This window comes from Numenius arquata, chromosome Z, assembly GCF_964106895.1.
Source record: "Numenius arquata chromosome Z, bNumArq3.hap1.1, whole genome shotgun sequence".
NCBI lineage: Eukaryota > Metazoa > Chordata > Aves > Charadriiformes > Scolopacidae > Numenius > Numenius arquata.
In genome coordinates, this window is record NC_133616.1 from 53998265 (window position 1) to 54014237 (window position 15973).

Consider the following 15973-nt stretch of genomic DNA (forward strand, 5'->3'; position numbering starts at 1 on the left):
TCTACCATGCTGTTACCTGAGCCAGAGGAGTTTCCTAACTTGCGCAGTTTTCCCAGGACCTTCTGGACATCCCTTATGCTCGTGTCCTGTTGGCTGTACAAGAGTAACCTCTTGGCATCTGAGAACAGGCGGGAAACACTGGTGACAGGAAAACACAAAAACAACCAGCAGTCATCAGCTCTGTGAGCCAGCATCCACAGATCCAGTTTTACATCTCAATTCCAAACTTCAGGCCCTTTCAGTTATGCCACTGCCCTTTCTAGTACAATAAGCCCTTTCTTCAGTTACCACCCTGGGACAATCCAAGGAGCCTAATAAAAGATGACTGCTAATGCAGGGTCAAACAAAGTTACACTGGGAACCTCCATGCATTTGAAAGCATTTAAGACCAGGATGGAGAGGGCCTCCTGCTGCCTGTAAACTGCTTCCTCATAGAAGCACAATAATTTAAGTATGTCCTTGCTCCTTTTCAAAGGCTTCTCCGGGTTGCAGACACATTTTACTCTGCATTAAGCCTAACTGGCCTGACAGTATGAATGCAGCAAACAGTGCAGGGTATAAGGAAGCTGGCCATAAATTCAGCTTTCTGCAACACGTCAGCCAGTAATGAGAGACAGATGTCAGGAGTATCCTCCAGATCTGCTCTTCAACTGCCTCCCACTCTACAGCCTCCATCTCAGAGGTTCATTAACCAGGGAAAGAAGCTCTCAGAAAAAAAGAGCTTATGCCTTACCTTTTTACGGGCCAAATTCTGAGCAGCCAATAGCAGAACGGGACTCTGTCCTCACCCAGGCAGAGCTTTTCATTCACCAAGAGCTTTGTCTGCTTGGACTCAGGGATACCACATATCTACCAGCTCTCTGCTAGCCCCTCTGAGCTTGGTACATCAGTAGCAGCAGAAACAGCAAAACCCTCAATAGTGTAGGGTTAAACAACTAGCTGGCAACTTCCAAATATCCCTTTTCCACATGTTCCCCCAAGAACAGCGATGAGGAAAAAGCAGGCAGACTCACATGGAGGCATTGAAGTTTCCAACGATACCCGGGGATTCCCCAGGAGTTGGGTAGCGGAAACAAGGGTTGTTGGCATTGCAGATGATCCCCTGTATCCATGGCAATGTTCCTGCTGAAGGCATAGCTTTGTTTGGGAAATGACCTAGAAGAGAAACACCAGAATTAAGAGACAGAACCCCAGGGTACAAGCCACTACTACACAGCATTGCATCTGAAAGGTGATACTAACCCTGCACCCGTCACTGTCACAAATTGCTCACTAGAGCGCAGAACGACCAACACTAAGAAGGGCTGAGCTCTTGTTAGGTTCCCCACACAGCTCTGGCCTCCTCCACTGGAAAACTACACCTTGTTAAGCCTATAGGAGCAGCTCTTTGCTACTCTAATCTTTGCCTCATTGTTTTTTGGCCATGCTGTCAGGGATATAGAACTTCTTGCTGAGGAGTGCCCAACAGCCGGCAACACCTTCAAAGCCTGGCAGCAGTGAGCACATGCACACACATGCTTTCTAGACAGCCGTGCTCCTCTGGACTGGCATGCTTAACTAACACAAGGATTTGGCTTGAGGCCACACAGACAGCCCCGGTCAGGGTCTAGGTTCCAAAGACCTATTTCTGTTACGTTCTTTTGTTTTTCAAAATCTGCTCACCTCAATTACACACACCGTAAACACCAAGCAGGACTGGAAAGGGAAAGCAAAGGGTCAGCAATCGTGGGTTGGGTGCCTACATTGGTCTCCCTGAGGTAAATATGTCATTGCTGTCCCTTATTGTCTTGATTTCCAGACAGTCTTAAAACTTTAGGAGTTCCTGAAGCATTTAGGCACCTGCCTGACGTATCTCAAATCTTTTTGTGGAAGTCTAACTCCTGCTACTAAAGACCTACTTAAATTGTAGCCTGGAGTTTACGTCCTGTTTATCTTCTGCATTTGGGTCAAGAGTTAACAGTAAAAACAAACTACTTGTGGCAGATCTTCACCAGTACACCACTCAGGCACTTGTGAATCCCTTACCCTCCCATGTCAGGGGAAGAAAGGCTGCCTTTGCATAGTCCTGCACCTTAAACAAGATGCCAGGCTACTTTCTGCAAACTAACTCATTTTCTCACTCCCACACAAGGGAGGGGAGCACGGAGGAAGGTTATACCCCTCAGTACCTCTTAGAGCTACTCAAGGCTTTGACCACGAGATGCAGTCTCCCCTCTGGTGCCCACCTCATCCTCACAGCGTGCCTGCAATCACACAGGGGCTGGCTCCCTACCTCCACAGCCAAATGGAGGTACCAAAGCCCCAGGAGGAAGAGAAGTCAAAGCTGCTGAATTACAGCAAGGCTGGTTAATGTAGGTGGCTGAATGAAGATGGGAAGCTTATCAGTCCTTCCTGGAGAAAGCCAAGGGCTCTGTCCAGGAGAAAGGTGAAGGAACTGAAGGTTCATTGTTTCCAGTACCCAGGGGACTGTTTGTTCCCACTTCTGTTTAAAATATAAAACCTATTTACCTGAGCTCTCTGCCTTTTGTTTCATTTTGTGTTTTTGTTCTTCTTGGCTGAGGGAGGGGTTTAGGGGGTTGGGGAAAGAGGAGAAATGCTAAGATTTTCAGATTCCTTTTTGTAAAATTTCCCAGAGAGTCACCTTCTCTCTCCCCATGCCTTCTATTGTACATGGCTAAGAATTCCAAGAAACTAGTAAAAGTCATATGAAAAGAGGAAGGGCTCATAAGAATTCACGGCAACTTTTTACATATGGTGATGTATGTAAACAGCCGTTTCTTGAAGAATAAAGCAGGAATCTGCCAGTTTTAAGTCAGGTGAGTTACACAGAAAACAGTAACAGCACACTATTTTCAATGACATAGCTGCAAACATTTAGTTTTTCAGTAGATATTAAAGTCACATTTTGTCAGGCTTTCCCCCCCCCCCCCCAAATGAAGCACATTTTAAATACCTTAAAGGGTCACAGGAACAGAAAAGAAAATCTAAGCTCTACGAGACAGAAGTCACCAGTCTTGCTCAACAGCATCCAAGATGTCTTCTCTGGCTGGTCCAGTGAAAGCCATGTAACTATCACTTAAGAGCTAGCAAAATTTTCCTCCATGTTTGTAGAAAAAGGTTCCTCACACAAGGTAAAGCTGCTACAAATAAAAAATCCTGACTGGAAAGTCTTACCACAGAAACAGCCGAATCCTTGATTATTCTTCTCCTCGAATAGGAAAATAGCTGAAAATCTCTTTGTTGAAAAGACTATACTATTAAAATACTGAGGCTATCTGCAGGCTACAAAGCACTTGCATGCAGCTCTGTTACTGCTACCATCAGGCATTAGCTGCAAGTGATTTCACAACAGCATATAGTACTGCCACGATAGATAACAATCCTGCTTCCCTTAAGGCACCAACAGGGCTGCCACAGACTTCACCGTGAACTCAAGGTTTCTTTCTTTCTATCTCTGCTCACAGTTCGGCAAAAAATGTCTCACTATAAAACACAACCGTATCTGTCAGCATATGAATGTTCGATGAAATCAATCCAAACTTAGATGAAATAATTTTGTTACCTGTTCCCAGAAGCTTTTAGAAAAATTGAGAGGAATTAACCATAAAAAAATTAAAGAGTTACCAGATGCCCTACACTTTACAATTCCTGATGACAACATAGGGATAAGGCAGACAAAACAACATCCAACATATAAGTGGGAAGAAAAAGGGCTGCAGGGGAAAGACTCAAAACTCTGCCTGTGACACCAGGGTGCCAGAGCAAAGGATTTCCAAGGAGGTCAATGACTAACAAGCCCACTCTAAACAGCTCTATGAACAGGCAGTTCTTGCTATGTTTGAGTTTATATACAAGCACTGCCGCAGCTGAGACAAATTACCATTGAGGTTGCTAGTTATTTATACCAGCCGAGTAGATTGCTTATTGCTTCTCTCCAGCCTCATGTCCATATTACAGGTATCTCTCCTAATGCCACTGGAGCATTCAGTCAGAAAAGGCAATTCAAACATCAGGCAGCTGAGATTTAATTTAGGGAAGCTTCAATTACCCTGTTAGGCAGTACGTGGGATCAGCAGTGTCCAAGTGTAATGGGAAACTGCAAACATTAACAGTTCAGTTTTGAAAGGATCCTTGCGAACTTGAAAGCCTAGCAAGCAGCATAAAATGCCCCAGCCACTGCAAAGAACCACAGCATAAGTGCTGAAGAGCTAGTTCTTTACCCATTTTAAGAACGAAACACTTCAGAGTGACCTCCAGAATCATGTTGTGCTGACCCTTAAACCTTACTTTATTGTAATCAGGCAAAGGAAAGATAAACAAAGAGCTCTTCCACAATGAGCTAATTGCAGTATGAGGCTGTCACCAATCAGTAAGGCAAAGCATGTTGCTAATAAACAAGTCATGCTTCCTAAGTCAAATGGCAACCAGAGATCTAAAGATTGTCATTTGCAGAGCAAGAATAAGCTTCCTTTGAAAGAAAAGCAGAAATGTGCTCTTCTTGCGTGAGGATGTAAAGAGACAAGTAGAATAGTTTTTCCTCACAAATGTATGACTGCTGAATCTACTGAACAGAGCTGACAGTCTAATGGTTAGCAAGAATGGAATTGCTCTTGTGCTCTTTAATGTGATACATTAACCCACATTACTGTCTGAAAATGAGATTGCTTTCTTACAGATCTGAATGCTGCTTTCTTTTTATGCTAAGCCACATGGAAATCAACAATGAGAAATGACTTGGGTTCTGCATGGGTTTTGCAAACCTGTCACAGTTCTACAGCAAATTCTCAGCTAATACATTATAAATGCAAAAAAAAAAAAAATGAGAAACGGCAAGAAAAACAACAGCAATGTACAGTCCTGGAGCAACATTAACCTGTCAGAACACACTGCAGTCCCTAAGGTGGAAGGAAAAGAGCCGTTAAAACTTCCCTGAAGACTTCTGACTGAAGTATGCAACTACTGCCCCTGTATCTTGCCAGCTGCATTATTACCTTCTAATCATGAAGCAACAACCATTCTGGCTGCAGCTGCTGTGTTCAGTACTTACATTCATGCTGCTCGTAGGGCGGATATGAAAGTCTTACAGAGATCAGGATGAAGAAGATAAACAGCGGCCAGGCAACTTCGATCAGCAGCTGGAACTGGAAATAAAGACAAAGTATTAAGACGTCATATTCAAAATACAGCACAGAATAGAGGTTCCAGGACAACCCACTTGTAAGACAGGACAGTTTTGCAAGCACTGCCTCACTTGGCTTTGCCTATGCATTCCAGAAGCAAGAAGTCTGTTCCTCCAGCTTCATAGGATAATCTGCAAAGAATTACAGGCTTTTCTCATTGATATGTGCCAGTTATGGGACTAAACTGGATGTGCTTAAGGGCTATCTTTGGCTTCTTTTTACAGTTCTTTTTGTCCCCTGACTGAGACAAACCTCCCAGTGATCTTCCCAGCAATGAGATGAGTATTTCAGAGGTAGTGGGAAGTACTTGCATCCCATTCTCACAGTAAAGCATTGAGCTTCTACCCTAACACATCAGGCACGGAAACTGCGCCGGTGCATGGCTATGCCAACCCTTGCCTTTCAGTGCTGCAGAAGTATACTGGTATCAGGAAAACAGACCTACTAAGATTAAGCTCATACCTAGTTATTGTTTTGTTCTAATTTATGTTTGTTCCCAAAGGTAGGCACCCACTGGTTCAGGGTACCTACAGACAGGCACTCGGTGTCAGGTAAAGATATAAAGAACTCAGTTGTTTAGAGGGACTAGACAAGAATGTAAGAGAGGTCTGCTATGAAGTACAGAGCGTTTTTAGGCAGGGAACTGAAGCACAGAAAAATTCACTGAGATGTGCCGCATCCCACAGAAATACGTGGACAAAGCAACACTTCAGCCTAGAGCTTGAGACACAAGCTGAGGTTTCCCAGGCTTGAGCTTCACCAGCCACACCCCTCCTTTCCCGCTCCGGAAAGGCTGCCTAAACATGTAGTTTAGGTAAGTCATAAGACAAGGAAAAACTGAGAGCTTTTTACGCTGCTACTTCTTACATTTTCCCTCTGGGAGGGAGAAATCAGAGTGTTTTCTTGGTCAAATAAAAAGAAATCTTTTCCCCTTCTTTCCTGGAAAACCCCGCCTTTTGTAATGAGATTTCTACATCATTCTTATTACAGGCCAGATATGGTAAGACCTGCATCCCAGTGGGAGAGAATTCCCCCACACAAATGCGTTTTCCCATGTTACACCATTAACGGCTAAAATTAGGCTCTTGACACTCAGCACAAGGCACTCTATGCAAACTTCTAGGTGAGACTTCTAGGTAACTCCTGTACATCAAAATAACCTCACACTGTAAAAACAGCGCATTAAAACAAATGCTATTTGATCCAGCAGAGGAAGCCATCTAGGATGGCTCTTCAGATACCCTTAGGTTGACATCCAACCAAATGGCAAGGCTATCCAAAAGGCAAAAATTGAGCATCAGAATCTCTCAGGCGCTCCTGGTAAGTGTGCCAGGCTCTGCAGGATGAGTTTGGGATATTGGTTCCCACCCATTATTTTCCTGCACATACTGTGTATGACTACTAGATAAGAAACTCCACTGAGACCACGCTAACAAAGATGCCCGAGTATCTTTGGTCTCTGTTTTTACAACAAACAATGCAGTGGCAGCATACACACAGCCATTAACAGTGACAGCTTGCTTTCTTCTGTACTGAACAGTGGTCTGGATCCCAGGGGTCAGAGATCCTCAGAGCTGGGACACCAACAAATTCTCTGCTCCTTCCCTTTTCAGGATTCCCTCACAGCAGTTGCCAAGATGGCACAGCAGGACTTTTCCTCCTCTTGACAGAAAGGTGGCTGTGAAACCAGGACAACCCATTCCCTCCACCAGCTTCCATGACCATGCTCTGCCACACATCACAGTCCTCTGCCACCCTGGCTGTAGACAAGCAGCATGCACCCCAAGTGACTACACACTGTTTGGGTAAGAGCAGCATCAACTGGGCTTGTGGAAGCTTCTCAGGGTGTCCAAGGTGGCCAGATAGCCTCTCGCAGCCCTGGACAGCAGTACTCGAATGTCCTTGTTGCTGAAGGGGGAGCCTGGCCACCTGCACACATTGCTCCTCCTTTGCATGCCTAGCTGTGGTTAATTAGACAATCACAAAGGCAACCACACGTGGGCTGCATGTGTACTGCTGTATGCCTCTCACACACACCGCATCTATCTTCGCAGATTGACAGGCTCAGGAAAGAATGAGAAAGGAGGGCTACAGCTTGGGCTGACCAAGTTGTACCTTTACAGCTGAAGACTGCTGCATCATGGCAGCCACCGAAATGCGACTGCTGCACCAGAGGCTTGCATGGGGTCAGGCTCAATGTGTCACCAGTATTTCAACAGAAAGTTTGGCCAGCCTCTTGTGCTGTTCAACAAAAACTGAACTCTCTTTCCTTTTGCTCCCAAAGGTCAGTAGGTTTCTTCCCCTGTTGCTTCCTGACCTTCCTGTGACAGCGCTTTTCATCCACTGTGGCCTTTGCAGAGGACGACACAGAGATACTGAAGGCGACGTCTCACTCAGCGTTATAGTAAATGGATACCGAAAAATCAAATCTCTTCACCCACTTCTGTGCTGCAACTACTAGACTAGCCTGGTAAACAGTAAAATGAATCATCAAACCTCTAACCTGGAGGTCCACCTGGAGTTGAAGGAGGAACGTTCCATCGGCACACAGCAGGTGAACTCAGAGGCAGCACTTGGCCACGAACAAGCTACTCCTAATTTTACTGAGGCTAGTCCCTGAAGCATGCCCAGTTTATACCGGTTGGCTGATGAAGGATACCATTAAATATTGAGATCTACACTGTGTCAACAGGAAATCTGTTGAGCAAGAGCTAATCAAACTATCACCTCATCTTACCGTCAACCACCCTCCCCAACCTTTATGGTTCAGTTTCCATGCAGGGAGCTACCAGCAGCTGACCAGTCTCTACATGCAAGTTTGAGGTGTCTCCTCATATGCAAGACAGCAGGATAGTGAAGTGTTTTTTGGTTTTTGGTGTTTTTTTTTTTTTTTTTTTTTATACACAGTGACCCCTGAACATGATTTTTTTTTCCCCTCCCCCTGTAAACTCCTTCCCCCCCACTCTGGTGCTGTTGGAAGTTATCCAGTACAAAGTTACACTTGAATTGCACACGTCAGGCTGAGCTTTGAACCCAGCTTTCGCAATGCAGCCCAAACTCCCAGCAGCCAAGGAGAGGGTTCAGTGGGAAGCAAAGGCTAGCTCACACTTCTTGTGGGAAGAAGGGTAAGGATTGAACTCTTTCTGGGCTACATCTTCAGTAAGTACAAACGGGATAGTGCCATCACTAGTACAGCCCGGTCAAGGACACTGGTCTCCTAAGAGTAAAAGCAAATAGATGAATGACTGTGCAGCCACAATAACAGGGGGTGAGAAGAGATGTTCTACTACTTTCTGCCATTTTTTGCTAAGTGGCCTTCCCCTCCTGGTATCTTCAGGTAAAGCCCAAATGGGAACTTTAAAGAGAAAAACCCCACACATACAGGAATGCCACAAAAACTGATGGTGTCAGGCCTTCCTTGCAAATGGCTAATAATATCAGTGTGGAACGGTGACTACGAGCAGTTTCATATCCTTTGGACTACTTGATCGGAAACCGATACAGAAGCTGCCAGAAGGTCCCAAGAAATAGCTGAGCAGATCCAGTATCAATGCAAAACTACAAGCAGGAAGGTCTTTTTCACTAACACACACTTAGTCTACCGCGTTTCTGTGGCATCACCAAAGGATACAAAAGCACCTCTGCTGCCCAGTAAGCTAGCCCACAGCCGGCTTGACAGGACATGCATGCTAGAGCCAGGCCTCTTCAAGTAAACTCCAAACCTGATGCATTACTTTCAGAAAAGCCTGACAATAAAAGCCACCAGCTTCAGTGTAAAACTCAGCTCCCCTGAAATCTCCTCCTGGCTTAGCCAGTTTAAGCATTGCTCCAGAGGATCCATCAATATCCTTGAATTCCCCTAGCTGCTAAAGGCAGTTTGGGAGAGGTCAAGAGTAAGATCTCTAGTGACAATGGAGGAAGACACTGTTCCCGGCTATAAAAGCCTAGGTTACATGGGCAGTATCTGAGAACTGCTTATCTTTTTAGCAGTTGTAACTAATTTTGAGACTGCCTTCCCCAGCTCTCTTGGAACATTCTTCTAAATTATGAGGCTATTCACAAGGTCAGGAAGCTGGCCTGTATGTCCAAAGAGCAGACAGCCTCACCCCTTGCAGCTCACGCAGCCCACAGCCTCTCAGCTGGGCAGCCCTGTCCTGGGAGACCAAGGCTCCTGGGGTAAAGGACAAAAACATGCAAGTTACACAGAAATTCCTGCTACCTCTGGTAGCTCTGTAACCACAGAGGTATACAGGAAAAGTCAAAGATGCCACTACTCCCCTTTTATGGTTTTATTTAAGAATGGACCAGTTCCAGCTCCGAATTCACTGGACAATTCCAATGAAAACAAGCCTCAGACACCTGAGCAAAGACTTCAGAGACCGTCTCCATCTCCAGTGGTGAATATGATAGCCTCCCCTCCCTTGTGACTCCGAGTTTCTAAAACAACCCAGCCCCAACCAGCTGGCAAGAACCCTGACATTTGCACAGGGTGCAGAAAAAGCTTATCAGAGAGACCACTTTCCACTCACCACCTCAGTAACTCATGTTCCCTTCACATTCCCTACTCATACCTCCTCAAGGTCAGATCTAACAGGACAGATCCTCTGCACAGACCTGCTGTACAGGACATACCCTTGTCCAGCAGAGTTATCCCTTAAATCCCTGGAGGGGAAATAGCACGTTTTCTCTGGCTTTTAGCTGTCTGCAGGAGTCACAGCATCCTGTGAGGTCTCATTAATGAAGAGGCAGAAGAATTTTAAGAACGCCACACTGGATTTGTGCTCCTGTGCTTTCACCACGAGGAGAAACTCTTTTTGCATATTGTTTGTATCTGAACAGGTACATTCCCATACTGCTAACAGATGGTGAGGCCAGCCCTTAAACTAATCAGAACGCACCTTGGTAGAAAAACATCAGTTGTCTGGATCTGTCTCCATGCCAATGTAAGAACATGTCTCATGCCAGTCACTTAAACAATACCTCCCGTGGGGACTTGGGTTTGTCTCCCTGAATAAAAAGACTGAAGATGCCCGCTGTTGCCTCCACCACTTCTGCCATCAGGAAGCGGCAGAATTTTGTTGCTGTTGTTGCAGCTTGCAGCATTCAAAAGCTTTTAGACTCAAGTGCACATCCCTGCAGTCTGGCAATGCCCCACCTGCAGAGCAGAGCAGGTGATGGCACACGTTTTCAATTTTACATCTTCCTTGCTGCACCCAGAAGTCATGCACTCTCTCTGCCTGGTCTGACGTGAGTGTTTCAGTACTTAAACACTCTCTTACACTGGGATTTAGGACAGAATTCTTGAGCACTTTCAAGCCCCCTGGTTTCTGTTCACGTACGACTCTCTCCAATTTGAAATGGGTCTTTCCAAAGGCAGACCAGTTGCCCAGCAAAGGACCACTAGGAATGAAACATCCTGTACCTTAATGTTCTCCTTTTTTTGCTTGGTAAGTAAGCTACAAGGATACAACTTAGACCTCAAAAACCCCTTTAGCTAATACTTACAGTCTGTCTTCTTCTGTAGGTGAAGTTCTTCCATAGCAGCAATCCCAGCTGCGTCCAGAAAGCCATCTTTCTTCAGCAAAGCCCAGGAGCTCCCTTTGTGCAGCAGCAGTGGCAGTACACAGCAGAGATGTCGTGGCTGGGCATTAACTGGGGGGGGAAAAAAAAAAAAAAAAAAAAAAAAAGAGTTGAAAGGAAAGGAAAAGCTGTGTCAGAACAGAAAAGGCAGTAAGAAAGGGAAAGGCAGAGACTGCACTCTGTCTATGACCCCATGTAACCCTACAACCCCCCCCCCAGCACTCCCCACTACTGCCTTCTTACCCCATGCACACCAGCCAAGTCTCATGGGTCTCAGTAAGCTCTGATTTAGACTCACAGTCTCTTACCTCAGAGCTCCAAGACACACAAGAATGCAATACCCGCAGCACAGCAATTTTCTTCCTTCCTGCCCAAAAATTCCAAGAGCACTAACACCCCAGAACAAGGAAAAAATCATAGGTCTGAAAGCTGATTTAGAGACCCCTCTGAATGAGGCTGAACCATACAATTCAACCCTTTTAAACAAACAAAAAAAAAGAAAAAATGTTCTTTCCATATTTGCTTTCATAATGGTGAAAAGCCTGCTGCCGAATTAGGAAAGCTTTTGTTTTCAAGTCCAGTCAACACCACCACTTGTAGGAGAAAATGCTATGCGCTTCACATGCAAGGGAGAAACATCCATTTCCTTGAAGGTAAGTGACTAAGAACGACCCTGCAGCTATTCATATTTGGATAAAGTGAATGGAAAATTGCTGTTGAGTCAGCCTTCAGGTCTTCCAACCACCTGACCTCCAACACTGTTGCGAATTGGGTGCATTCAGTACGCACCTTGTGAGAGTATGAGAAAGTATAAAGGGTTAAAAAACACATTCATCTCTCTGGTGGTTATTAACAATAGCATGGTACAGGCTTGGCTACACAAGAGACTTCCAGGAAGACTCAATCAAATGGAAAGGTGAGCTTACAGCTCATTAGTTAAACTTCATTAAACCTTTTTTCCAGAATTAATTTGGCATTGCTTAATTTACTTTTGAGTTTAAGGCCACTTCAGATTAAGAGGAGTTTCATTCTGAGTAAGCGTCCACACAGGAATTTAGTTAATCCATATCAAATTAATTCTGATTTATGTACTTGAATCCACTCTGTTGACAGGCTCAGTGTTAACACAACAGCTACCAGCCAATCCAAACACACAGTAAGAACCGTTCCCTCCAACATCTGTTAAACTGGGAACACACATGCTTTTGATTCTACTGTCCCACATACCAGTACCCTAGCCCTATGATTCAGAGTTGCGTGCCTGATTGCAAAATGCATTGAAAAGGTTCCCAAAATCCCTAAGTGAGCTAAAAACGTAAGACTTCCTCAGGAAATACTCTGACCAGTCCTACACTGGAGTAAGACTAGATGATAAATGCCAATTCTGGATGTGAGCTTCGGTTAATGAGCACTTGTGGCCTTCAAGTATCATTCAAAAGTAAATTCCATTATTACAATGACTTGCAGATTAAAAACTTGTCTCTAATAATATAGGTCTGTGTTACAAAAAAAATTTCCCTAACGTGACTAACAAAAACAATTAAACCCATTACACTGAGTTCTACAGATAATTACACTGTAGTATCACAACAGGACAACAGTGCTTCTTAATGCCAGTACAGGGAAGCAAAGAACAAGAACAGACGCCTACAAAACCCTACAAATTGAACCTCATGTCAGCATGCAGGCAGCTGAGTGTACAGTCAGCATGGGCTCATTAACTTCTGCTAGGTACTGCTGTAATTCCCCCGACACGACCTCTACAGATGCTCCTTCACAGAGGGACGCCCCGCTGATGTGACAGGAGAGCCTCCCTCCCCTGCCGGCTGGAGCACCCTGACACTAACACATGCCAGCTGCACGCACATCTGCCTGGTAGGCAGTGGATTCCCACACACAGTCAGTGTGAGGGACCCGACGGGCTAATAGCACATCCACAGCAGGTAGAACACCTGCCCTTTGTGGGCAGCCTCAGAGGACAAACCCTGGCTGCTGAGGACCACACATGCTCGTGGACTCAAGGCACACGTTCACTTACAGGCTTGGATATGGGAGTCTTCACAGCACCTCCTCCGCCTGTCGGTATTACCCATTTAAAGCTGCGATTAACATGTAACCCGGACATGAAACCAAGCAGGCAATATCATCACCTCTCCTTTGCACCCCTTCCGCTGACCCACTTCTGCTCAGGATTCAGTGGATTTGGCAACAACGCTTTTAGTCGCCCTACTGAGCAACCTGGATTGCTACTCACCTAGTGCACAGCCGCTCCGTCGTCACTAACTTGGTCCAAAAAAAAAAAAAAAACCACCACCAAAAAACCCCCAAAAAATATCCTTCATAGGCCACTAGGAGAATTGCTCTTTTCAAGCACTTTTCTACGAGGATACTGGTCTGCGGGTCACAGACCTCCACCATTTGCTTTGCTGTGCTCTCCAGCATGCCACGAAACGTAAGCCTTTCTGCCCGAGCCCAGCCCTGCAGCCCCCGGACGAGTCGAGCACACGGATGTACAGGACAGGAAGGGACTGCACAGCCTCCTACAGTCACTAGTAGTTAACACAACAGATTTTTACATATAGAAGGGTGTTCACAGTACCCACTCCATATTCCCTCCTCTACAACACTATCAACTCTCTGCAATAAACTACTTTTCAATGCTTTTCCGACAATTACGGCTAAATACCAAAATCCACGAGTATAAAGTGCTACAGGAAGAGTGCAGGAAGGATCCCAGGGAGAGCCAAAGAGACATTTGGCGTTGTTATCAATGGAAACACACCCAGTTCCTGTGCCTTAGTACCCTGCACAGAGGCAGAATAAAATTTGAAGCAGTCCATGGGATGTTTGAGCTAATCACAGGGGTAGCTAGTTTAATCCACGTCGGTCAATATCCAGACATCGGTCCCTCGCAATTGCAGTTGGTCTGCAGGACCCAGAACACAGAAATATCGCTTTATGGAGGTTGTAGGGTTCACATTGCTCTAGCAAACTGCAGTGAGATAAGGGCACATATTTGATCATTTAACACATCTCAGGTGACCAGCAGAAGCCCGTGCAGCCAGGAAGGCTTAGCTGTGGCTGTCCGCTTGAGTCCCAGCTAAGCTTTTACCAGGAACAAAGCAAATGTTCTGGCCTTCAAGTAAGGTCCGTTTGCCTGTATACAAGTTTCAAATGAAGTGAAAAGATACCGATTTGTAAGGACTGTGCCTGGAGACTGGGAGACCTGTCCCAGACGCAGGCACTACCAGCTAAGTCCTAACGTGAAACCAGGGGACAGGGCCTCCACTGGGCTAATCACCAAGAGCACACAGCCTGACCCTGCAGCGTGCCCAGCTCTTCCAGCCACGCTGGGTTGACGTACTCTCCAAAGACTTCAAAGACAGACTCTGCCCCAGTATCTGTAACAGACTGGGTAGCGCAGGTCTGTTGATGCCTAGAGCCGTCTCCGATTTTGATCCGCAGAGGCTGACAGATTTGGTTCACTGCTGACACAAGTTAACTAAGTCCACTTGAATTACCAGTGCATCAGAAAACGCTCTGTAAACTAAGAATCTCAGAGGAAAATGGGTTAGCACTATTTCAGATGTTTTTCCAGCTGACAGTAGGCAAGAACTGTAAGCCAGAGATGCAGAAAACTCGTAGACCCGACACTGCCACCTCAGTTGGAGCGGAAGCCCATCTGTATCTCCGCTTCAGACTAGTCCACTAAGTTCAACACAGCTGGGAAATCCAACTTGCCATTTAGTACTGCAGTACCAAAACAGACAAATAGCAGCTAGTTTCCAATGCAGGCTCTCGTGTCTCATCTAAGTAAAATACTGAGCCAACAGCAGGTATCAGTGATCACTCCTGGCACTTACCTGAAACTGTCTAAAACAGCAATACTGTTTCTGTCTAGAATAAGAAAAGCCGCATGAATTCATCACCATAGCTTAAGTTTTCTGTGATGTAAAGTACCATGGGTCTGCTGAATAGAACGGGAATTTATACCTGCCAGTACTGGACTCGTTCTTCTTAAAGTGCAATGTCTTGCTTCTATCAGGCACTTCCTCTCTGAAAGTAGGAAGAATTCCCTCAAACGCAACAAAAAATGCAACTTTGTTGTGGAAAGGTCTTTGTGTAAGACATCAAATTTTCACATCCAATCTTTTCATTGTGTACACTGCACGTTTTACAGCAGAGGCAGATACCAATATACAGCAATTTTTGAGCCCAAAGGCATCAGGCTTACTTACCTTCATCACTCAGAAATCTATTTTTGCCTAGCTGTGAGTATTCCTCCACCTCTTCACCAACATACCCAAAACAACTGCAAAACACGGAGCACACCAGGAGAGACTCGTATTGCCGGCAATTTCAGGCTATACCTGGCAGCCGTCTAGCAACTCGGGTGCAAACTCAGACTGCCACTACAGATACAGAAAGTGGCTGTCCGATAATTGAAACAAGCAATGCGTGTTTGGAACAACATCCCGAATCCAGGCATATGCCTGGCATGTAGATACAGCCATGACTATACAGTTAACTAGACAGCCAAGGAAAAGTAAGGATTAAGAAGCCATTTGGTATTTTTCCAGCAAACAAGTGGTGGGGATCCAGTATAGAGAGGTGCCTACATGCTCTACCAACACGCCACTCAGGCTTGCACACACTTAACATGCTATTTGTCGGGTGACTCAAATTTCTCCAATTCCTGACAAACACATACACATAAAGGATCAAGTAAAAAGATATCCGAATCCTTTCTTAGATCTTCTGACAGATTTTTCCCCAGGCTGTTTCTAGGGAAAAGCTTACCCTTAAAATCACATATTTAGCCTGCAGAATCAGTGGACATCAGAGGATGGGCAGGAGGTGCAGAGCAACCTGCATCTACCTTCTGATCGGGCCTATGGTTCCTGCTTCGCTCTTCGCAAAGTTCTAACACCGGTAAGGACCTCCTCTATTCACCCAGAGCAGCAGCCACAACACCCACCAGCACAATTAAAGCACAGGGTCCACATGTTTGCCCTATGGTCTGCCTTTGCAGAAGACTTCCTGCATGTTACATTTCCCCCCACTGCAGAAACCCTGCATGGCCTTCAGACCTACACGGCTGCAGTTCTACCTCAGCGTGCAACCCAGAAAATTACTCTTAAGAAAAAGTTAGGCTACAGGGCAACCTCTGAAAATGCTGAGGTGAAACGCATATTTTACCAACCCTTTCTTTC

At 45.4% G+C, this 15973-nt stretch overlaps 1 protein-coding gene across 1 annotated transcript in view; it reads right to left on the bottom strand.

Annotated features, from left to right (window-relative positions):
• Positions 1-10751, bottom strand: part of ABCA1 (ATP binding cassette subfamily A member 1) — an 81110-nt gene extending 70359 nt beyond the window's left edge. The window contains exons 1-4 of the mRNA XM_074166836.1: positions 10686-10751; positions 5048-5141; positions 1014-1155; positions 17-138 (exon numbers count right to left, since the gene is read on the bottom strand). Of these exons, the coding sequence (XP_074022937.1) occupies positions 17-138; positions 1014-1155; positions 5048-5141; positions 10686-10751 (424 nt within the window). The remainder of the gene's footprint in view (positions 1-16; positions 139-1013; positions 1156-5047; positions 5142-10685) is intronic.
• Positions 10752-15973: the final 5222 nt, after the last annotated feature.